At 27.5% G+C, this 25324-nt stretch overlaps 1 protein-coding gene across 2 annotated transcripts in view; it reads right to left on the bottom strand.

Moving 5' to 3' along the window:
• Nucleotides 1-25324, bottom strand: part of LOC148180490 (orexin/Hypocretin receptor type 1-like) — a 201642-nt gene that overhangs the window by 117428 nt on the left and 58890 nt on the right. For both annotated transcript variants that reach the window (XM_088047731.1, XM_088047723.1), the window contains exon 2: nt 3855-4358. In XM_088047731.1, coding sequence (XP_087903857.1) covers nt 3855-4319 — 465 coding nt within the window. In that variant the 5' untranslated portion in view covers nt 4320-4358. The remainder of the gene's footprint in view (nt 1-3854; nt 4359-25324) is intronic.

The raw sequence follows: 25324 nt of genomic DNA, 5'->3' as shown, positions 1-25324 counted from the left end.
TTTTTGTCGTAACTCTTATTCGGTAACGATTTAAATTTTTGAACAAATGCGATTTTTAGAAAATGAATTACACCGAGAATAAAATTAATAGCCAAAGTGAAGATGACAATTATAGAAAATGACACTAATTTTTTTAGCAAATGAGATGTTCATTGCACAAAATTTTAGCAAATGGGACATTTATCCAAGCGACAGTTTTACCCAATGACACAACGTTTAATTAAAATTTTTGAACAAACGAGATTTTTAGAAAATGACATGCGCATAATAAATAGAATGTAAAAATTACAGCTAAAATTTATTTCATTACAATTATGGAATATGGCATTTTTCTTTTGAATTTTTTAGCGAACGAAATTTTCAATCCACGCAAGTTTGCCATTTTTATCCAATGACGTCTCATCCAATTTAAATTTTTGAATAAATGCCATTTTTAGAAAATAAAGTTCACCGAATAAACTAAACATGAAAATAACAGCCAGAGTAAAGATGACATTTATAGAAAATAACATTAAATTTTTTAACAAATTACACAAAAATTTGACAAAAGGAACATTTATCAAATGACACTTTTATCCAGTGACATCGCATCTAATTTAAATTTTTGAACAAACGACACTATTAGAAACTATATAATGTACGTAATAAACTGAATATTCACATCATGACAATTATAGAATAATTTTTTTTTGAATATTTTAGCAAATGAAATAAATGTTTATTTAACGAAATTTTGCCATTTTTATCTAGTAACACTTATATCCAGTGACGATGCATCCAATTTAAATTGTTGAACAAATGCGATTTTTAGAAAATGAAATATATCGAATAAATTGAGCATGGAAATTCCAATCAAAGTGAAGATGACAATTATAAAAAATGACACTGAATTTTTTTGCAAATGAGATGTTAATTACACGAAATTTCGACAAATGAGACATTTCATAAGTGGCGCTTTTACCCAATTACATTGCAACCAATTTAAAGTTTTGAACAAACGAAATTTTTAGAAAATGAAATACACGTAATAAACAGAATAATGACAGCTAAATAATGAAAAATGGCAGCTAAAGTGAAGTATCTATTCCACGAAATTTTGCCATATTTATGTAGTAACACTTTTATCCAGTGACATCTCACCCAAGCTCAATTTTTGAACAAATGGGATTTTTGGGAAATAAAGTTCACCAAATTAACTGAGAATAAAAATAACATCCAAAGAAAAAATGACAATTATAGAAAATTACATTGAATTTTTTTCAGCGAATGAGACGTTCACTACACGAAATTTTCGCAAATGGGACATTGATCAACTGACACTTTTACCTTGTGACATCGCGTCTAATTTAAATTTTAGATAATGAAACACACTGAATAAACTGAACATGAACATAACATTAAAACCGAAGTATTCATTTCATGACATTGATCGAATATGCTTCTTTCTTTTCGAACTTTTGAGCAAATAGAAAGTTGACCTAGTGACACTTTTATCCAGTAACATCGCATCCAACTAAAATTTTTGAGCTAATTAGATTTTTAGAGAATGAAATGCACTGAATAAACTGAACATCAAAATAACAGTCAAAGTGAAGTATTTATTCCATGACATTTATAAAATATAACTCTTTCTTTTTAAATATTTTAGCAAATGAGATTTTTATTCCGCAAACGCCATGTTTATTTAGTGACATTTTTATCCATTGACATCGCATCTGATTTAAAGTTTTGAACAAATGCGATTTCTAGAAAATGAAATCTCCGAGTAAAATGAGCATGAATACAACAGTAAAAGTAATGATGACAATTATAGAAAATGACATTAAATTTTTTAGCAAATGAGATGTTAATTACACGAAATTTTGACAAATGGGATATTTTTTAAAGTGACACATTTATCCAATGACAATTAAATTAAATTTTTTTAACAAACGAGATTTCTAGAAAATAAAATGCACGTAATAAACTGAATATAAAAATGACAGCTAAAGAGAAGTATTTATTTCATGATAATTATGAAATGACATTTGCCTTCTAAATTTTTTAGCAAATGAAATGTTTATTCCACGAATTTTTGCCATATTTATGTAGTAACACTTTTATCCAGTGTCATCTCATCTAAGTTAAATTTTTGAACAAATGCGATTTTTGGAAAATAAAGTTCACCAAATAAACTGAGAATGAAAATAACAGCCAAAGAAAAGATGACAATTATAAAAAATTACATTGAAATGAGATGTTTACTACACGAAATTTTGGCAAATGGGACATTAATCAACTGCTGCTTTTACCCAGTGACATCATTAATTTAAATTTTTAAACAAATAAGATTTTTAGACAACGAACCGCACTGAATAAACTGAACATGAACATAACATTAAAACCGAAGTATTTATTTCATGACATTTATAAAATATGATTCTTTCCTTTCGAACTTTTGAGCAAATGGCAAGATGACCTAGTGACACTTTAATCCAGTAACATCGCATCCAATTAAAATTTTTGAGCTGACTAGATTTTTAGAGAATGAAATGCACTGAATAAATTGAATATCAAAATAACAGTCAAAGTGAAGTATTTATTCCATGACATTTATAAAATATAACTCTTTCTTTTTAAATATTTTAGCAAATGGGATTCTTTATTCCGCAAACGCCATGGTTATCTAGTGACATTTTTATCCAGTGACATCGCATCTGATTTAAAGTTTTGAACAACAGTTAAAGTAAAGATGACAATTATAGAAAATGACATTATTTTTTTTTATCAAATGAGATGTTAATTACACGAAATTTTGACAAATTGGATATTTACACATTTACCCAATGACATCGCGTCGAATTTAATTTTTTTAACAAACGAAATTTTTAGAAAATAAAATGCACGTAATAAACTGAATATAAAAATGACAGCTAAAGAGAATAAATCCTTCTCATGATAATTATGGAATATGACATTTGGCTTATACATTTTTTAGCAAATGAAATGTTTATTCCACGAATGTTTGCCATATTTATGTAGTAGCACTTTTATTCAGTGATATCCCATCCAAGTTGAATTTTTGAACAAATGCAATTTTTGGAAAATAAAGTTCATCAAATAAACTGAGAATGAAAATAGCAGCCAAAGAAAAGATGACAATTATAGAAAATTACATTGAATTTTTTTAGCAAATGAGATGTTCACTACACGAAATTTTGGCAAATAGAACATTAATCAACCGACGCTTTAACCCAGTGACAAACAAGATTTTTAGATAATGACACGCACTGAATAAATTGAACATGGACATAACATTAAAACCAAAGTATTCACTTATGACTTTTATAGAATATGATTCTTTCCTTTCGAACTTTTAGGCAAATGGCAAGTTGACCTAGTGACATTTTTATCCAGTAACATCGCATCAAATTAAAATTTTTGAGCTAACTAGATTTTTAGAGAATGAAATGCTCTGAATAAATTGAACATTAAAATAACCTTCAAAGTGAAATATTTATTCCATGACATTTATAAAATATAACTCTTTTCTTTTAATTTTTTAGCAAATGAGATGTTTATTCCGCAAATGTTTATGTAGTGACATCGCATCCAACAAATAGTTTTGAACAAACGCAAGTTTTACAAAATGACATACACAGGTTAACTTGAACATAACAATAACACCCAAATAAAGCATTTTTTCTATGACAATTTTAGAATATGACGATTTCCTTTTAAATTTTATAGAAAATGAGATTTTTATTCCTCGAAATTTCGGCAAATGCCATATTTATCTAATGACACCTTTATCCAATGAGATGAACAGTCAATTTTCGAACAAATGGAATTTTTAAAAAATGCAAAGCACCCACCTGGAAATACAGCACGATCTTGCACATCGCCACCCCAAAGAACCACGTGATCGTAACATCCCAGACGACCGACGGCGGCAAACAAAACAAAATAACCAAAAAATCCGCCACCGCCAGGTTCACAATAAAGTAATTTGTAACAGTCCGCATCGTATGATTTCTGTACACTGCGATGCACACTAGGATGTTCCCGATAATCCCGATCACAAACACCACCGTGTGAAAAATGATCAGAATCCAAGTCCAGCTTTTCGGGGCGATGAGTTCCCACAGGCTATCGATAAATTCTTGTTCGGACAAAGTGTTGTTCATGCTGTCATTGAAAGAAGTCAAGTTTTCTTGATAGTCCCAATCGCGTTTGTCGCGGATGACGTCGAATTCGTAGTCTAGAGAGAGGTTGGTGGTGGGTGGCGAGGGTTGGAGGGCGGTGGCGCAGGTGAGGGCGAAGAAGAGGAGGTTGTGCATGGTGGGGGTGTACTAATTATGGTCCTGAGGGAGAATTATCTGAAAGAAAAGAAGCTAAAATTAGAACAAACTTTCAACGAAAATTTAAAAATTTGAACAAAAAAAATACATTTTTTAAGTCGTTACAGCTTTCCGTAAATTTTTGAGAAAGTTAAATTCTTTTCCACCAAATTTTTATTTTTATTTTCTTTATTTTGATGTTTGTATTTAACGTGAAGAAGTATAAAGAAGAAAAATGAAGAGAAAAGGAAAAAATTCTGTTTTCTAGGGCAAACCAAAAGAGTTCAAATTTACATTAAAATCTGTACTGAAATTTGAGAAGAATTTTGAGAAGTTGCTACTTTTAACCCATTTATCAACTGTGCCAAATTTCAAATGGACCAATAGACCCAAATTTTGCAAATTACATTTAGGGCAAACCAAACACTTCCAGTTAAATCTATATTTTAGCTTCAGTTTGTGTGATAACAACAAAATTTGGAGAGATTGCTCATCTTAACCCATTTATTTACCGTCCTAAATTTCAAAATAATTGTAAACCAACAGACACAAATTTTGTAAATTTTTGTTTTTAGGACAAACCAAAAACTTTCAAAATTTGACAATAAAGTCTGTATTTTTGGTTCTCTTTGTGTTATAACAACGAAATTTGAAAACATTGCTCATCTTAATTTATTCATTTATTGTACTAATTTTCAAAATTACAGATTAACAGACACAAATTTTGGAAATTTTTGTTTTTAGGACAAACCAAAAACATTCAAAATTTGACAGTAAAATCTGTATTTTTCGTTCTGTTTATGCTATAACGATGAAATTTGGAGAGATTGTTTATTTTAACTCATTTATTAACTGCACAAAATTTTAAAATTGTAGACCAACAGACACATATTTTAGAAATTTTGGATTTTAAGAACAATTCAAAATTTTATGTTAAAATCTGTCTGTTTGATTCTCAAAACGCTATGGCGATGAAATTTAAAGAAGTTTCTAACTTGAACTCATTTATTAACTCTGTTCAATTTCAAAATTATAGAGCACCTCATAAAAATTTTGTAAATTTTTGTCTTCAAAACAAACTAAAAAATTTCAAAATTCTACATTTAAACCTGAATTTTTGGTTCTGTTAATGCTATCGCGATGAAATTTGAAAACGTTGTTAATTTTGACTTACTTATTACCTGTACTAAATTTCAAAACTCTACACCAATAGATAGAGCTATTAGGAATTTTAATTTTGGAGTGAAGCTAAAATTTTTAAAATAGTATCGTATAAAATTTGTATCTTTTGTTATGTTGGTGCTACAGGAATGCAACTTAGAGCGGTTGCTACTTTTAGCTTATTTATTAAATGTACTAAATTACAAAATTCTAGAGAAACAAACATAAATTTAAAAATTTTTGAATTTTTTGAGTAGCCAAAAATTGTCAAAATTATATATTAAAGTCTGTATTTTTGGCTCTGTTAGCGCTACAACGATGAAATTTTGGGAGATTGCTAATATAGACTAATATTCTAACTGTGCCAAATTTCAAAATTATAGAGCAACAGACACAAATTTAAAAGTAGAAAATTCAAAACAAACCAAAAAAACTTAAAAAATTTACAATAAAAAATTGTAGTTTTGGTCCCATTAGCGCTATAACGACGAAATTTGAGGAGGTTGCTAATTTGAACTCATTTATTGACTGTGATAAATTTTAAAACTTTAGAGCAACAGATACAATTTTTAAAAATGTTTATTTCCAGCCCAAGCCGAAAAAATTAAAAAATTTGCATTAAAATTTGTATTTTTGGTACCATTAGAGCAAAAGCGTTGAAATTTGGAGAAGTTACTAATTTTATCGCATTTAACAACTGTGCCAAATTTCAAAATTTTAGAACAGAAGACACAACTTTTGAAAATTTTTATTTTTAGAACAATTTTACATTAAAATCAGTATTTTTGGTTTTGTTAGCACAAGAGCTATGAAATTTTGAGAAGTTGCGACTTTTAACCCATTTTTCAATTGTGCTAAATTTCAAAATTATAGAGCAACAGGCACAACTTTTGGAAATTTTTATTTTTAGGACGACAGATCAAGAAAGTTTAAAATTGGATGTATTAAACTTTGTATTTTTGGGTTCGTTACCGCTATAACGTTGAAATTTGGAGAGGTTGTTAATTTAAACTCCTTTGTCAACTGTGCCAAATTTCATAACTATAGAGCAACTGACACAACTTTTGAAAATTTTTATTTTTGGGAGAAATCAAGAAAATTCAAAATTTTGCATTACTTTTTTTTATTTTTAGTTCCTTTAACGCAAAAGCGATAAAATTTGGAAAATTTGCTAATATCGACGTATTTAACAACTGTGCCAAATTTCAAAATTCTAGGACAGAAGGCACAACGTTTGACATTTTTATTTTTAGACCAAACTAAAAAAATTTAAATTTTTTTGTTAAAGTTGGTATTTTTGGTTTCGTTACCGCTATAGCAATGAAATTTAGAGAAATTGATTGCTAATTTTAATTCCTTTGTCAAAATTATAGAACTGGCACAATTTTTGGAAATTTTTATTCTTAGAATAAACCAAAAAATTCAAAATTTTACAGTAAAATCTGTATTTTTGGTTCCATTAGCGCAAAATCGAAGAAATTTGGGGAGGCTGCTAATTTTAACTCCCTTGTTAACTGTGCCGAATGTCAAAATTACAGAGCAACTGACAGTTTTGGAAAATTTTTATTCTTAGAGCAAATCAATAAAATTGAAAATTTTACATTAAAATCTGTATTTGTAGAGATTTCTAATTTTAACTTCTTTGTTACCTGTGCCAAATGTCAAAATTATAGAGAAACTGACACAATTTAAAAAAAAAAACTCAAAGCCAACAAGAAAATTCAAAATTTTACATTAAAATCTGTATTTTTGGTTCCGTTAACGCTAAAGCAATAAAATTCAAAAAGGTTGCTGATTTTAACGCATGTATTAACCGTGTCAAATTTCAAAATTATTTAGCAGCAAAAACAAATTTTCGAAATTTTTATTTTTAGAACAAGCCAAAAAAAATAAATTTTACTCTATAGTCTGTATTTTTGGGTTCGTTACCGCTATTAGGATGAAATTTAAAGAAGTTGTTCATTTAAACTCCTTTGTTAACTGTGCCAAATTTCAAAACTATAGAACAACTGACACAATTTTTGGAAATTTTTATTTTTGGAAGAAACATAGAAAATTAAAAATTTTGCATTAAATTCTGTATTTTTGGTTCCATTAACGCAAAAGCGATGAAATTTAGAGAGATTGTTAATTGTAAGGCATTCATCAACTGTGGCAACTTTCAAAATTATAGAGCAGTAAACACAAATTGTAGAAATTTTCAATATTAGGACAAACTAAGAATATTAAAAAGTTTACATTGAAACCTGTATTCTCGGTTTTGTTAGCCCTACAGCGATGAAATTAAGAGAGATTGCTTATTTTGACTTATTTTCTAACTGTACTAAATTTCAAAAGTATAAATCAATAGGCACAAATTTTAGAATTTTTTTCAAGACGAACAAAAAACTTTTAAAATTTGACCTATAATCCGTATTTTTGGTTCTGTTAGCGCTATAACTACGAAATTTGGCAAAATTGCTACATTGAGTTCATTTACTAAGTGTGCCAAATTTCAAAATTATAGAGCAACACACACAAATTTTAGAATTTTTTATTTTTAGGACAACCCAAAAACTTTCAAAATTCTATATTAAAATTTGTAATTTTGGTTCTATTAGCGCTATGACGATTAAAATTTAGGGAGGGCGCTTATTTAAACTCTTTGATTAACTGCAACAGACACAAATTTTTAATTTTTTTTTTTCGGAGGATGAACTAAAAATTTGCAAAATTCCACTTTAAAATCTGTTTTTTTTGTTCTATTGGCGAAATAAAGATAAAATTTAGGAAAGTTGCAACAGACACAAATTTTGAAAATTTTTAAAATTCTTCAATAAAATCTAAATTTTTGGTTCTGTCAGCGCGGCGAAATTTGGAGAAGTTGTTTGTTTTATCTCGTTTATTAATTGTAGCAAATTTCAAAATTATGCAAAAAAAGACACAAATTTTTAAAATTTTTATTATTAATTTTTAAAACTTTCAAAATTTGACATTAAAATCTGTATTTTTTATTCTGTTAACGCAATAACGACAAAATTTTAAGAGGTTGCCTATTTAAACTCGTTGATTAACTATACCAAATTTCGAAATTATAGCCCAACAGACTCAAATTTTGGAAATTTTTATTTAATTGGAGAAACTAAAAATTTTCAAAATTCTGCATTAAAATTTGTATTTTTAGGTCTAGTAGCGCCATCAGATGAAATTTAGGAAAGTTGCTCATTTTAACTTGTTGATTAAGTGTGGCAAAGTTCAAAATTCAACAGACACAAATTTTGAAAATTTTTAAAATTCTTCAATAAAATCTAAATTTTTGGTTCTGTCAGCGCGGCGAAATTTGGAGAAGTTGTTTGTTTTATCTCGTTTATTAATTGTAGCAAATTTCAAAATTATGCAAAAAAAGACACAAATTTTTAAAATTTTTATTATTAATTTTTAAAACTTTCAAAATTTGACATTAAAATCTGTATTTTTTATTCTGTTAACGCAATAACGACAAAATTTTAAGAGGTTGCCTATTTAAACTCGTTGATTAACTATACCAAATTTCGAAATTATAGCCCAACAGACTCAAATTTTGGAAATTTTTATTTAATTGGAGAAACTAAAAATTTTCAAAATTCTGCATTAAAATTTGTATTTTTAGGTCTAGTAGCGCCATCAGATGAAATTTAGGAAAGTTGCTCATTTTAACTTGTTGATTAAGTGTGGCAAAGTTCAAAATTCAACAGACACAAATTTTGAAAATTTTTAAAATTCTTCAATAAAATCTAAATTTTTGGTTCTGTCAGCGCGGCGAAATTTGGAGAAGTTGTTTGTTTTATCTCGTTTATTAATTGTAGCAAATTTCAAAATTATGCAAAAAAAGACACAAATTTTTAAAATTTTTATTATTAATTTTTAAAACTTTCAAAATTTGACATTAAAATCTGTATTTTTTATTCTGTTAACGCAATAACGACAAAATTTTGAGAGGTTGCCTATTTAAACTCGTTGATTAACTATACCAAATTTCGAAATTATAGCCCAACAGACACAAATTTTGGAAATTTTTATTTAATTGGAGAAACTAAAAATTTTCAAAATTCTGCATTAAAATTTGTATTTTTAGGTCTAGTAGCGCCATAAGATGAAATTTAGGAAAGTTGCTCATTTTAACTTGTTGATTAAGTGTGGCAAAGTTCAAAATTCAACAGACACAAATTTTGAAAATTTTTAAAATTCTTCAATAAAATCTAAATTTTTGGTTCTGTCAGCGCGGCGAAATTTGGAGAAGTTGTTTGTTTTATCTCGTTTATTAATTGTAGCAAATTTCAAAATTATGCAAAAAAAGACACAAATTTTTAAAATTTTTATTATTAATTTTTAAAACTTTCAAAATTTGACATTAAAATCTGTATTTTTTATTGTGTTAACGCAATAACGACAAAATTTTGAGAAGTTGCCTATTTAAACCCGTTGATTAACTATACCAAATTTCGAAATTATAGCCCAACAGACACAAATTTTGGAAATTTTTATTTAATTGGAGAAACTAAAAATTTTCAAAATTCTGCATTAAAATTTGTATTTTTAGGTCTAGTAGCGCCATAAGATGAAATTTAGGAAAGTTGCTCATTTTAACTTGTTGATTAAGTGTGGCAAAGTTCAAAATTCAACAGACACAAATTTTGAAAATTTTTAAAATTCTTCAATAAAATCTAAATTTTTGGTTCTGTCAGCGCGGCGAAATTTGGAGAAGTTGTTTGTTTTATCTCGTTTATTAATTGTAGCAAATTTCAAAATTATGCAAAAAAAGACACAAATTTTTAAAATTTTTATTATTAATTTTTAAAACTTTCAAAATTTGACATTAAAATCTGTATTTTTTATTGTGTTAACGCAATAACGACAAAATTTTGAGAAGTTGCCTATTTAAACCCGTTGATTAACTATACCAAATTTCGAAATTATAGCCCAACAGACACAAAGTTTGGAAATTTTTATTTAATTGGAGAAACTAAAAATTTTCAAAATTCTGCATTAAAATTTGTATTTTTAGGTCTAGTAGCGCCATAAAGATGAAATTTAGGAAAGTTGCTCATTTTAACTTGTTGATTAAGTGTGGCAAATTTTAAAATTCAACAGACACAAATTTTGAAAATTTTTAAAATTCTTCAATAAAATCTAAATTTTTGGTTCTGTCAGCGCGGCGAAATTTGGAGAAGTTGTTTGTTTTATCTCGTTTATTAATTGTAGCAAATTTCAAAATTATGCAAAAAAAGACACAAATTTTTAAAATTTTTATTATTAATTTTTAAAACTTTCAAAATTTGACATTAAAATCTGTATTTTTTATTGTGTTAACGCAATAACGACAAAATTTTGAGAGGTTGCCTATTTAAACTCGTTGATTAACTATACCAAATTTCGAAATTATAGCCCAACAGACTCAAATTTTGGAAATTTTTATTTAATAGGATAAACTAAAAATTTTCAAAATTCCGCATTAAAATCTGTATTTTTAGGTCTAGTAGCGCTATAAGATGAAATTTAGGCAAGTTGTTCATTTTAACTTGTTGATTAAGTGTAGCAAATTTTAAAATTCAACAGACACAAATTTTTTAAATTTTTATTATTAATTTTTAAAACCTTCAAAATTTGACATTAAAATCTGTATTTTTTATTCTGTTAACGCAATAACGACGAAATTTAAAGAGGTTGTTTATTTAAACTCGTTAATTAAATACACCAAATTTCAAAATTATAGTCCCACAAACTCAAATTTTGGAAATTTTTATTTTATAGGATAAACTAAAGTTTTCAAAATTTTGCATTAAAATCTGTATTTTTAGGTCTATTAGCGCTATAAAGATGAAATTTCAGAAAGTTGCTGATTTTAAATTGTTGATTAAGTGTAGCAAATTTCAAAATTATAAAGCAACATACACAAATTTTGAAAATTTTTATTTGAAGGATAAACTAAAAATTTTCAAAATTCTACAATAAAATCTAAATTTTTGGTTCTGTTAGCATTATAACTACCAAATTTGTGGAGATTGCTTAGTTTAACTTTTTGATTTGCATTAAATAATTTCTAAATTATAAAGCAACAGACACAAATTGTAATAAAAAATATTTGAAAGACAAGCTGAAAATTTTCCAAAGTTTACAATAAAATCTGAATATTTGATCTGTTATCGCTATAACAAAATTTGAGGAAGTTGCTTATTTAAACTCGTTGATTAATTGTAGCAAATTTCGAAATTGTGGAAAAACAAACACAAATTTTGGAAATTTTTATTTTCTGGACGAATCAAAAAGTGTCAAGATTTGATATGAAAATTTGAATTTTTGGTTGTGTTAGCGCAATAACGACAAAATTTGAAAAGGCTGCTCGTTTCAACTCGTTGATTAGCTCTACCAAGTTCCAAATTGTAAAGCAAAAAATACAAATTTTAGAAATTTTTATTTTTAGGACAAACCAAGATCTTTCAAAATTTTACATTCAAATCTGTATTTTTGGTTCTGTTAGAGCAATACTAACAAAATATAGAGAGGTTGCTCACTTTAACTCCTTGATTAACTGTAGCAAATTTCGAAATTAAAGAGCAAGATATACAAATTTTAAAAAAATGTATTTGGAGGTCGAACCAAAAGTTTTCAAAATTCTACATTATAATGTGTAATTTTATTTAAGTTTGCGCAATAACGCCAAAAAAGCTGCTTATTTAAACTTGATTTCTAAATTTTAAACTAACAGACACAAATTTTGGAAATTTTTTTTGAGACCACCAAAAAGTGTCAAAATTTGACATTAGAATTTGTATTTTTAATTTTCTTAGAGCGATACTAACAAAATCTAGAGAAGTTGCTCACTTTAACTTGTTGATTGACTCTAGCAAGTTTCGAAATTACAGAACAACATACTCACATTTCAAAAAAAATTATTTGGAAGTCAAATTAAATTTTTTTAAAATTTTAAATAATAAAATGTATTTTTGGTTAAGTTAGCGCAATAACGACGAAATTTGAAAGAGATTAACTGTACCAAGTTACAGAATTATAGAGCAATCGACACAAATTTTGGAATTTTTTATTTTCAGGAGAAACCAAAAACTTTCAAAATTTTACAATAAAATTTGTATTTTTGGTTCAATAGGCCTTATTATGACGAAATTTCGAGAAGTTGCTCAATTTAACTCGTAGAATAACTCTACCAAGTTTCAGAATTATAGAACAACCGACACAAATTTTGGAAATTTTTAATTTCAGAAAGTACCAAAAACTTTCAAAATTTTACATTAAAATCTGTATTTTTGGTTTAGTTAACGCTATAAAGACAAAATTTGGGGTAGATGCTCATTTTAACTCGGTTATTAAGTGTAACAAATTTCAAAATTGAAGAGCAAAAGACACAAATTTTGAAAATTTTTATTTGAAGGATGAACTAAAAATTTTCAAAATTCTACAATAAAATTTAAATTTTTGGTTCTGTTAGCGCGAACACGACGAAATTTTAAAAAGTTGCTCATTTTAACTTGGGGATTAACTTCACCAATTTTCAGAATTATAGAGCAACCGACACAAATTTTGAAATTTTTTATTTTCAGGACAAACCAAAAACTTTCAACATTTTACAATAAATGAATTTTTGGTTCAATAGGCCTTATTATGACGAAATTTCGAGAGATTGCTCATTTTAACTCGTAGGATAACTCTACCAAGTTTCAGAATTATAGAGCAACCGACACAAATTTTGAAATTTTTTAATTTCAGAACGTACCAAAAACTTTCAAAATTTTACATTAAAATCTGTATTTTTGGTTCAGTTAACGTTATAAAGACAAAATTTGGGGTAGATGCTTATTTTAACTCGGTTATTAAGTGTAACGAATTTCAAAATTAAAGAGCAAAAGACACAAATTTTGAAAAATTTTATTTGAAGAATGAACTAAAAATTTTCAAAATTCTACAATAAAATTTAAATTTTTGGTTCTGTTAGCGCGAACACGACAAAATTTTAAAAAGTTGCTCATTTTAACTTGGGGATTAACCGCACCAATTTTCAGAATTATAAAGCAACCGACACAAATTTTGAAATTTTTTATTTTCAGGACAAACCAGAAACTTTCAAAATTTTACATTAAAATTTGTATTGTTGGTACTGTTGGCACTGTTACGACAAAATTTGGAGAGATTGCTCATCTGTAACCTATTTATTCACTGTACTAATTTTAAAAATTATAGTTTATATAGATACAAATTTTGAATTTTGTTTCATTTAGGACAAACTTGGAACCTTTAAAATTCGACATTAAAGTCTGTATTTTTGGTTCTGTTAGCGCTATAACAACGAAATTTGTGGAGGTGGCTCATTTTAACTCGCGAATTCACTGTACAGTTTCATAATTATAGAGCAACAAACACAAATTTTGGAAAATTTTCATTTTAAAATTAACCGAAAACTTCCAAAATTCCACATTAAAATTTGTATTTTTAGTTCTGTTAGCCCTATAACAACAAAATGTTTCGAGATTGCTTATCTTATTTCATTTATTAACTGTACTAAAGTTCAAAACTAAAAACCCACAGACACATATTTTGCCAACTTTTATTTTTAGGACGACTTAAAAACTTTCAAAATTTTGAACTAAAATTAATATTTTTGATTTTGGTAAAGCTATAACAATGAAATTTGGAGATATTTTGTAGTTGAGTTCATTTATTTACTGTATAAAATTTCAAAACTGTAGACCAACCTAAACAAATTTTAGAAATTTTTGTTTTCTGAACGAACCAAAAACTTTTAAAATTTTATATTTAAATCTGTAAGTTTGGTGCTGTTAGCGCTATAACCACCAAATTTGAGGAGGTTGCTACTTTTAATTTATTTATTAACTGTGCTAAATTTCAAAATTATAGCCTCACAGACACACATTTTGGAAAATTTTCTTTTCAGAACTTTGTATTTTTTTGTTCTATAAATATAGCATTAATGAATGCCTTGTAGATCCCCGTTTTAATTTTTAACAGATACCTTCTACAAGCAACAAATAAACTTCTTTGTTGACAATCCGCCTTTGCAGCTTGTCCTACCTGAAACGTTCCTAAGAAGTAAACATCGTTCTTCCAGTATTAAAGCTCGAGTAAATATTTGAAAAGGACTTGCGGCTATTGTTAGGAACAAGTTATCCTCAATTTAGCCGTGATTTTTGCCTGTTTTTTGTTGAAATTAAACCGGAAGTTTATCCTGAGAAAATAACGCGTTTTTTAATTAAAATGAGAGACTTTACACGGTGTAATTCAATTTATTTTAGGATTTTATGCTCTCGGATTAAATTTTACGATTTTGAGAAAGCGGGTACTTCGCAGTAAATTAAATTAAATGCGTTAGGAAGGAAATGCGCTTGTCAAAACGGAGATATTAATAAAAGTCATTATAGTTATTAAATATCGAGATTCATTTTAGTTCGGCTAAGTAGATCAGGCTGTAAAATTCAATTCGGTGGCGTGTTGCAAGTTATTTACAATTTACGTAATTAATTTAATTTCTTGCGGATTGACGGAGGGTAATGAAACACGAAATTGTAATTAATTATTATTTATTGGGAAATGGAGGCGAGCCTATTTTAAAAGATTACTTGTTTGTTGGGCGGGAAATGATAATAATTTATCTTTTCTGTCAGTACGGCTCTGAATACTAAATTAGGGAAGTTTGAGTTTTATTTACTTGCGGTGCGGCCACTTGTAATGTCTTGGGAAAATGTTTTGGTGGATTTTCCGGACACGTGCGGAATAAAATTTTTACAAGAAAAGATGTGCAGTTTTCACGGGGAAAGTGCTTTCTATTGTGAGAGATCACACGAATTTTCCGACATGTAAAAAAAATTGGATGCTGATAATAACTATTTGGTCTAATTAATTAATAAATTAATTAATCCTGGACAGTCCTAGCTAATTATACTGATTTTTAAATTTTTCTTTGAATTCGGGATAAACTTCTAAAATCCTGTAGAATTCTAACGAGAAACTTTTTAATAGAATCCTAGAATTTTTTACAAAAAAAATTGTCTAGCAAAATAAAAAATTCTGAAATTCTGAATTCTTGTTCCAAAATTCTACGATTTGGCACACCTAATAAACAAAGCTATAGCAATAAATGTGCCAAATTTCATAGCTTTAGCTTTATAGCTATTTATTTTATTGGCGAAGTTGCAGACTTTAAAAGAAAATTCGGAATTTTGGTTTTATGAAAAAAGTAAAAAATTTTAATTTCTTAAATTTTACAATTTCGCTCATTTAATAATCGCAAGTAGACAAATAAATTTTTCAAATTTTATTGTATAATTGCCAAAGGTTCGTAAATTTAAAGTAAAATTTTGAATTTTCGTTTTTTAAGAATTCTTCTTTGTACTACAATTCTGTAATTTTTAACATACAACAGTCACTCTATAAGTAAAACGTCTGCCAAATTTTGTTGTTATAACGTTAAAATTATCGACGATGTCAAATTTAATAAAAAAACTGGAATTTTCAGTTGACTAAAGCAACGAAAAATTCTAAAATTTTTAATTTTTGTTTTAAAATTCTACAATTTATCATCCTTAATAAACAGATCTATAGCAATAAGTGTACCAAATTTCATTGCATAATTGCTAAAAAAAATTAACAAAAAAAACTGAAATTTGGTTTTGCAAAAAAAATAAAAAAATTTAAAAATTCAAACATTTTTCCTATTTGTGCTACAATTCTGTATTTTTTAACATACAATAGTGACTCTATAAGTAAAACGTGTGCCAAATTTTGTTGTTATAACGTTAAAATTATCGGCGATGTCAAATTTAATAAAAAAACTGGAATTTTCAATCGATTAAGGCAACGAAAAATTCAAAAAATTTTAATTCTTGTTTCAATCTCCTCCTCAATAAACAGATCTATAGCAATAAGTGTGTCAAATTTTATTGCACTAGCGATAAAATTGCTAAAAAAAATTAACAAAAAAAATTGAAATTTGGTTTTGTAAAAAAATAAAAAGTTTTACAAATTCAAACAATATTCCTATTTGTGCTACATTTCTATATTTTTTAACGTACAATAGTCACTCTATAAGTAGAACGTGTGCCAAATTTTGTTGTTAAAACGTTAAAATTATCGACGATGTCAAATTTAACAACAGAACTGGAATTTTCAATTAATTAAAGCAACGAAAAATTCTAAAATTTTTAATTTTTGTTTTAATATTCTACAATTTATCATCCTTAATAAACAGATCTATAGCAATAAGTGTACCAAATTTCATTGCATTAGTGATAAATTGCTAAAAAAATTAACAAAAAAAACTGAAATTTGGTTTTGCAAAAAAAATAAAAAAATAAAAAAATTCAAACATTTTTCCTATTTGTGCTACAATTCTGTATTTTTTAACATACAATAGTCACTCGATAAGTAAAACGTGTGCCAAATTTTGTTGTTATTACGTTAAAATTATCGGCGATGTCAAATTTAATAAAAAAACTGGAATTTTCAATCGATTAAAGCAACGAAAAATTCAAAAAATTTTAATTTTTGTTTCAATCTCCTCCTCAATAAACAGATCTATAGCAATAAGTGTGTCAAATTTTATTGCACTAGCGATAAAATTGCTAAAAAAAATTAACAAAAAAAATTGAAATTTGGTTTTGTAAAAAAATAAAAAGTTTTACAAATTCAAACAATATTCCTATTTGTGCTACATTTCTATATTTTTTAACGTACAATAGTCACTCTATAAGTAAAACGTGTGCCAAATTTTGTTGTTATAACGTTAAAATTATCGACGATGTCAAATTTAATAACAGAACTGGAATTTTCAATTAATTAAAGCAACGAAAAATTCTAAAATTTTTAATTTTTGTTTTAATATTCTACAATTTATCATCCTTAATAAACAGATCTATAGCAATAAGTGTACCAAATTTCATTGCATTAGTGGTAAATTGCTAAAAAAATTAACAAAAAAAACTGAAATTTGGTTTTGCAAAAAAAATAAAAAAATAAAAAAATTCAAACATTTTTCCTATTTGTGCTACAATTCTGTATTTTTTAACATACAATAGTCACTCGATAAGTAAAACGTGTGCCAAATTTTGTTGTTATTACGTTAAAATTATCGGCGATGTCAAATTTAATAAAAAAACTGGAATTTTCAATCGATTAAAGCAACGAAAAATTCAAAAAATTTTAATTCTTGTTTCAATCTCCTCCTCAATTAACAGATCTATAGCAATAAGTGTGTCAAATTTTATTGCATTAGCGATAACAAAAAAAAATGAAATTTGGTTTTGCAAAAAAAAAAATAAAAAATTTAAAAATGATGGTATTTGTTCTCAAATTTTGGTAATTTGGCACATTTTACAAACGCTTTTAAAGCAATAATTGCATTAAATTTTGTTGCTGTAGCGGTAAAATTACCAAAGCGACAAAATCTAAAAAAAAAAAATGAATTTTGGTTTTGTAAAAAAATGAAAAATTCTATACGTCTTTCTATTTGTTCTCCAATTTTGTAACTTGGCACATTTAACAAACGCCTTTAAAGTAGTAATTGTGCCAAATTTCGTTGCTGTAGCGGTAAGATTACCAAAGCTACGAAATTTAAAAGAAAATTTAGAATTTTGGTTTTGTAAGAAATTTGAAAAATTCTCAATTTGTTTTATTTCGTTCTCAAATTCTGTAATTTGACGCATTTAACAAACGCCTTTAATGCAATAAGTATGCCAAATTTTGTTGCTTCAGCGGGAAAGTTGCCAAAATTGCAAAATTAAAAATGTAATTTTGTATTTTGTATTTCTTTCTATTCGTTCTTAAATTCTGTACTTTGGCACATTTAATAAACGCCTTTCTAGCAATAAGCGTGGCAAATTTCGTTGCTTTTGCGATAAAATTTTCAAAGCTGCATTTTGTATTTTGGTTTTGCCAGAAAACTAAAAATTCTAAATTTTTTCCTACTTTTTCTTAAACTCTGTACATTTAATAAGCGCCTTTAGAACTACAAGCGTCCCAAATTTCGTTGCTTTAGCGGTAAAATTAAAAATAAAATTTTGTATTTTAGTTTCCTAAGAAAAATGAAATAATCTATTTTTTTTTCTATTTGTTCTTACATTTCTGTAATTTGGCACATTTAATAAACGCTTTATTTAGAGCAATTTTTTGCTTAGATGCTAAAATTGCCTAAATTACAAAATTTACATAGAAATTTTGAGTTTTAGTTTTGGAAGAAAAATTCTAATTTTTTTTTGTCCTCAAATTCTGTAAATTTGCACATTTAACAAACCGATCCAATGTCAAAAGTGTGTTCAATTTCATTACATTAGCGATAAGAAAAATTTGAATTTCAATTTAATACAAAAATAAAAAAATTTTAAATCCTTTTTATTCGTTCTACACGTTGTACAAATTTCATTGAATTATTATTAAAAAGACCCGAATTATATACAGGGTGTTTAGTAAGTAAAACACCAACTCTTACTTGGACAATTTAGCTGCAGAAAAAAGTCTGATTAAACATTTCCTTTTTATTGCTTTTCTAGTGCTCTGCATACCAATGTTGTTTTATTACCAGCTAATAAATTGGTTTCATTTTATTTTGATTTACTTTAGAAAAAAAAAATTAATAATACAACCAACAATTATAGGCAAGACAAAAATGTCAATGCAAAAATTTATTCATACTTTTATGAAATAACATTACAAATAAAAAACTTCCACTAAATTAATTTTCCGGATTCGACGGATTATCAGAATCAAAAGAATTGACTTCATCTGTCGTAGTCCTTCCACTGGCGGAGTCTTCTGACTCCGATCCTGAAGAAGTTCTGCAAAAGTAAAAGTCAGTAAGAAGAAAAAAACAGTTGGTTTTTCTTACATGTTGCCATCATGTTCGTACGCTAAAACCCTTGGTTTCTGAGGCGGATTGACATAGGCTATGATTCTACTAACCTGGTCTAAGGAACTCACTAACAAAATAACTTTATTTGCCGCGAAAAATTCTTTTAAATGAAAATGAATGGTCGCGTTTATACAATTATACCACTGTATTCTATTGCACGGAAACGAACTAACACCCACATATAACACAAAATGTCCACTACAATTTCGTAAAATAATCCGTCCCCAGCTTTTCACCACAATCTTCCCCACAGAATCTAGGAACGTGGCTTCACCTTCTCCAAATTCACGAGCCATCCTAGCTTGTCTTCTGGTGAATTGTACCTTTTGGAGTTTTTCGATGGCTTCTTGTACTTTCTGATCAACACTAAACAAAAGTGTGGCTGTTAAATGCAGATAAGATTAAATGGTAAAAACCGATCCTTTTTTCAATTATTTACAGAATTCGCAGCCTTAATACGGAGTGGCCCAGAACTCGTGACCCAGAGAAAAACGGCTTATGGAAGCAACAATTCCAAAAATTTTTAGCTCAATAAATAAATCGAGTTAAAATAAAAATGGTAGCCAATCCCGAAGCTGAAATAGATATCATCCAATTCTTTTTAAATATTCGGATTTCTTAATATTCTATAAATAATCTCTCTTTAAATTTCTCTAATTCTTAGTTTGTTTTAGAATTTTTGTGGTCTTCGGATTTCTCAAGTTTCACCCAAAATCTGCCAATTTTTTGAATTTGTTTTTATTTCTTGCAATATTTTTTTGGAATATTACAAAACCGTCAATATTTTTTTTGGAATTTTTTTAAAATTATCAGTCCTTAAATTCTTTAATTTCTTAAGTTTCTTCGAATTTATTCTAAAATGTTTGAATTCGTTAATATTGCTTCAGTTTTTTAAGTTTTTCTGATTATTAAATTTGCTTCAAGAAATTTTAAAAATTCATCGATTTTTTTACGTTTTTTAGATTCTTAATTACCTTCAAGACATCTCTTCTAAAATTCTTCAGCTTGTTTAAATTTCTTCGAATTTATCGAATCTTTAGATTCTTTGCTATTACTTGAGTTTTTTAATTTGTTTTTTTAAACTTTCGTTGCCTAGAAAATAGGAATGGTTTTTACTCCACCTCAAGAATGAGCTTTCGAGATTGGTTGTTAATTTTTAACCTTTCTCGAATATTATTAAACTTAATCAATTTTTGTTCTAAAATTTATCATCTGTAGTGCCACCATAAATCTACTAATAATTAGATTGAATTAAAATTTAATTATTACTTACCTCATGTTGCTATTTTTATATTAAACACACGACACTTTTAATACTTTTATTCAAAAATAATAATAAAATGCGTTAAAACGTTTATTGACAATTTCACGGGTGAAGATTTCAAACTCTGGTGAAGATTTACTAACTAAGTTTCGCCCCCACCTTGCAACCCTCGATTAGTACTGAAGGGGTAGATTAGGAAAAAATGCGATTGGTCCATCACGAATGGTAACAGGTAGTACCAGATGCTTCAAGTTCAAAGAATTACGAATGTAGTTTCTAGGAACTTGGTAATTGCCGGATTACCAACCGTTTTTGGCATAATTTGTTTATGATGATGTTGTCGGCGACAACAAACCCAAAGTGCGGCTTCTGTAGGATTAGACTCGCAGGTCCAACACGAAACACCAAAACAGATCTATTGCAGCCGATTTGTAAACTTAAAAAAGCCCTGAAGAAGTCCAAAATGATTAGAGAATCCTGGAGACTTCTGGCTAAATTTACCGAATTCTAAAGTTTTCTTAGAGTTCCTAGAAAGTGCTAGGGAGTCAAATAATTTTAGGATTGTTTAGAGAAAAACTTTGGCGAGGATATAGAGTAGAACTTTTTACAAAATTTCGAAAAAAATCGGTAACAAAATAAAAAATTCTAAAATTTTTAATTCTTATTGCAAAATTCTATGATGTAGTACGCTTAATAAACGGAGCTATAGCAGTAAGTGTGTCAAATTTCGTTATTGTAACGTTAAAATTACCGGCGATGTCAAATTTAATAAAAAATTGGAATTTCGAGTTGGTTCCCAAAATTAAATATCCTGAAATTGTTAATTCCTGTTTTAAAATTGTACAGTTTGACGCAATTTATAAGTAGATGTATAGCAATATGTTTGGCAAATTTCATTGCATGAGCGATAAAATTACCAAATCTACAAAATTAAAAAAAAATTGAATTTTGGTTTTTCAAGAAAAATTAAAAATTCTACATTTCTTTCCATTCGTTCTCAAAATCTGTAATTTGGCATACCTAACAAAGTACCTTAGAGCAATAATTGTGCCAAATTTTTCTGCTGTAGAGAAAAGATTACCGAAACTGAGAAATCAAATAAAAAATTGAATTTTGGTTAAAAAAAAAAAATTTTTTTTTCTATTTGTTCTCAAATTCTGTAATTTGTCATATCTAACAAACGCCTTTAGTGCTATAATTGTGTCAAATTTCGTTGCTTTAGCGGTAAAATTTCAAAATCTGCAAAATTAAATAAAAAATTGAATTTGGATTTTGTAAGATATTAAAAATTCAAATTTTCTTTTTATTCGTACTCAAATTCTGTAATTTGGCATATATAACCCCTTTAGAGCAACAATTGTGCTAAATTTTGTTGCTTTAGCGGTATTGACAAAGTTGTAAAATAAAAAACAAATTTTGAATTTTGGTTTCGAAGGAAAACTGAAAAATTCAATTTTTTCTATTTGTTTTTAAATTTTGTACTTTAGCATATTTAATAAACGCCTTTAGAACAATAAGTGTGCCAAATTTTGTTGTTTCAGAGGTAAAATAGACAAAGTTGCACAATTAAAACTCAAATTTTTAATTTTGGTTTCGTAAGAAAACTGAAAAATTCTAATTTTTTTCCTATTCGTTCTCAAATCCTGTAGTTTGGCACATTTAATAAATGACTTTAAAGCAACAAGTATACCAAATTTCGTTGCTTAAGCGCCAAAATTGTCAAAGTTACAAAATTTAAAAAGAAATTTTGAATTTTGAATTCATAAAAAAATTCTAAATTTCTTCCTATTTGTTCTCAAATCCTGTAATTTGGCACATTTAATAAATGTTTTTAAAGCAACAAATATACCAAATTTCGTTGCTTAAGCGGCAAAATTGCCAAAGTTACAAAATTTAAAAAGAAATTTTGAATTTTGGATTCATAAGAAAAATAAAAAATTCTAAATTTCTTCCTATTCGTTTTCAAATTCTGTAATTTGGCACACTTAACAAACAGAACCATAGTAAAAAGTGTGACAAATTTCATTGCATTAGCAATAAAATTGAAAAAGCGGCAAAATGTAAAAAAATCGAAATTTAGTTTTGTAGGAAAAATGAAAAATTCAGTTATTTCTATTTGTTTTTAAATTTTGTACTTTAGCACATTTAATAAACGCCTTTAGAACAATAAATGCGCCAAATTTTGTTGTTTCGGAGGTAAAATCGACAAAGTTGCAAAATTAAAAAACAAATTTTCAATTTTGGTTTCGTAAGAAAACTGAAAAATTCTAAATTTTTTCCTATTTGTTCTCAAATCCTGTAGTTTGGCACATTTAATAAATCTCTTTAAAGCAACAAGTATACCAAATTTCGTTGCTTAAGCGCCAAAATTGCAAAGTTACAAAATTTAAAAAGAAATTTTGAATTTTGGATTCATAAGATAAATAAAAAATTCTAAATTTCTTCCTATTCGTTCTAAAATCCTGTAATTTGGCACATTTAATAAATGTCTTTAAAGCAACAAGTATACCAAATTTTGTTGCTTAAGCGCAAAAATCGCCAAAGTTACAAAATTTAAAAAGAAATTTTGAATTTTGGATTCATAAGAAAAAAAAAATTCTAAATTTCTTCCTATTTGTTCTCAAATCCTGTAATTTGTAACATTTAATAAATGTTTTTAAAGCAACAAATATACCAAATTTCGTTGCTTAAACGCCAAAATTGCCAAAGTTACAAAATTTAAAAAGAAAATTTGAATTTGGGATTCATAGAAAAAATAAAAAATTCTAAATTTCTTTCTATTTATTTCCAAATTTTGTAATTTGGCACACTTAACAAACAGAACAATAGTAAAAAGTGTGCCAAATTTCATTGCATTAGCGATAAAATTAAAAAAGTGGCAAAATGTAAAAAAATTTAATTTTAGTTTTGTAGAAAAAATGAAAAATTCAAAAATTATTTCTGTTTGATCCACAAATCTGTAATTTGATACAAACAATAACTGCCCTAAAAGTAAAAAGTGTACCAAATTTCATTCTTATAAGTAATAACATTAAAATTAGAGGCGATCCCAAATATAATAAAAAAAAATAGAATTTTGAACTGGTTATAAAAATTGCCAATTCTAAAACTCTTAATTTTTGTGTTAAAATTCCACAATTTACCACATTTGATAAACGGATTTAGAGCAATAAGTGTGCCAAATTTCATTGCTTTCGCAGTAAAAGTGCCAAAATTGCAAAATTTAAACGACAATTTTAAATTTTGGATTCGTAAGCAAATGCAAAATTTTGAAATCCTTACTTTCTGTTCTAAAATTTTATAATTTAGTGCAAACCATGAAGGTAGAAAGTGTATCAAATTTCATTATAGCGTTAAAATTATGAGCAAATTTAAAATAAAAAAAAAAATTAGTTGGTTATACGAACAAAAAATTTTAAAAAAAATAGTTTTTGTTTTAAAATTGTACGATTTGGCACACTTAATAAACGGACCGGTAGCTATAATTGTACCAAATTTCACTGCATTAGTCGTAAAATTGCCAAACTTGCAGAACTAGAAAGAATAATTGAATTTTGGTTTCGTCAGAAAAATGAAAAATTCTAAAATTCGTTATATTCGTTCTAAAATTCTGTTATTTAATATCAACAATAATCGCACTAAAAGTAAGTGTTCAATATTATCAATCACTTTTAAGAGCCCCACACCCTCAATTCTCCTTAATCCGCTCCTGGGGACAATTCCACCAACCTTGTCACCTTAAAAATACCACAAATCTGATATATCAAAATTCCAACCTTAAATAAATAACTGGCAAAATAGACATTCAAAATAGACAACCTAACCAAACCCGACTGTATTAAACTACGTGAATAAAACGTTTGCTTTTCGCCCGGAAGCCTCCGGAATATTCCGGTTAGACAAATGATATAAATTCTGGTAACGCCTCTTGATTCATTTCTCTAGAAAACGTTTGTGCGATTTGCACAGTTCAGTGGTCACGTGTTGTTTGAACTAAATAATACCTAAGCGCCCCAAGTTATTGCACGCCAAATTCCAAGGTCGCGTGCTACGCTCGTACGTTAATAGACTCACTTCATTTCGTTATTAAGCCACAATTCTGCTTATTGGGAAATATGAAAATTGAGGCCTTTAAAATTCATAACGGGCCAAGGACGGAATCTAAGTGCTTTTTTTATTAGAGGAAAAATATTACATTTAAATTACAAAACGCCCATTATTCTTTTATTTGTCATTTTATATGAATCTTAAGAGTACAATACGGTTCAGGAAATTTCTGATTTCGGCATCCAAGCAACACTTTGTCTTCAAAAATGCAGATCAATTCTGGGGATTTTTTATTTTATTTTAGCCATTCCTATCTAAAATTGACAGTTTGATTGTCATTTTAATTTAGAAATGACACTCTTTAGGCACAAGTGCGGGAAAGTGGCATAAAAGAACAAAATAGTTATTTACATTTGAGCAACGATAAAAAGGATTTTACGGCTCGACTGCAATGTTTGCCCGAGCCGCAGGCGAAGGCGGCATTTGCTGGAGAGCCGCAAAACTCTTCTAATAGATGGCGCCACCAATAAAATTAATATTTCTTTTGTTACGATTGTATGGCGTCAATTGAGAATTATTTATTCCCACAGACTTTAGCAATTTGCTTTCACATTTTAGATCCAAATTACCACCGATATAGATAAA

The sequence above is a fragment of the Gnatocerus cornutus genome, chromosome 1 (assembly GCF_029298725.1).
Source record: "Gnatocerus cornutus isolate USDA-ARS CGAHR chromosome 1, icGnaCorn1.1, whole genome shotgun sequence".
Taxonomy (NCBI): Eukaryota; Metazoa; Arthropoda; class Insecta; order Coleoptera; family Tenebrionidae; genus Gnatocerus; species Gnatocerus cornutus.
Note: the sequence above shows the minus strand (reverse complement) of the source record. Positions and strands in the feature narration are given on the sequence as shown.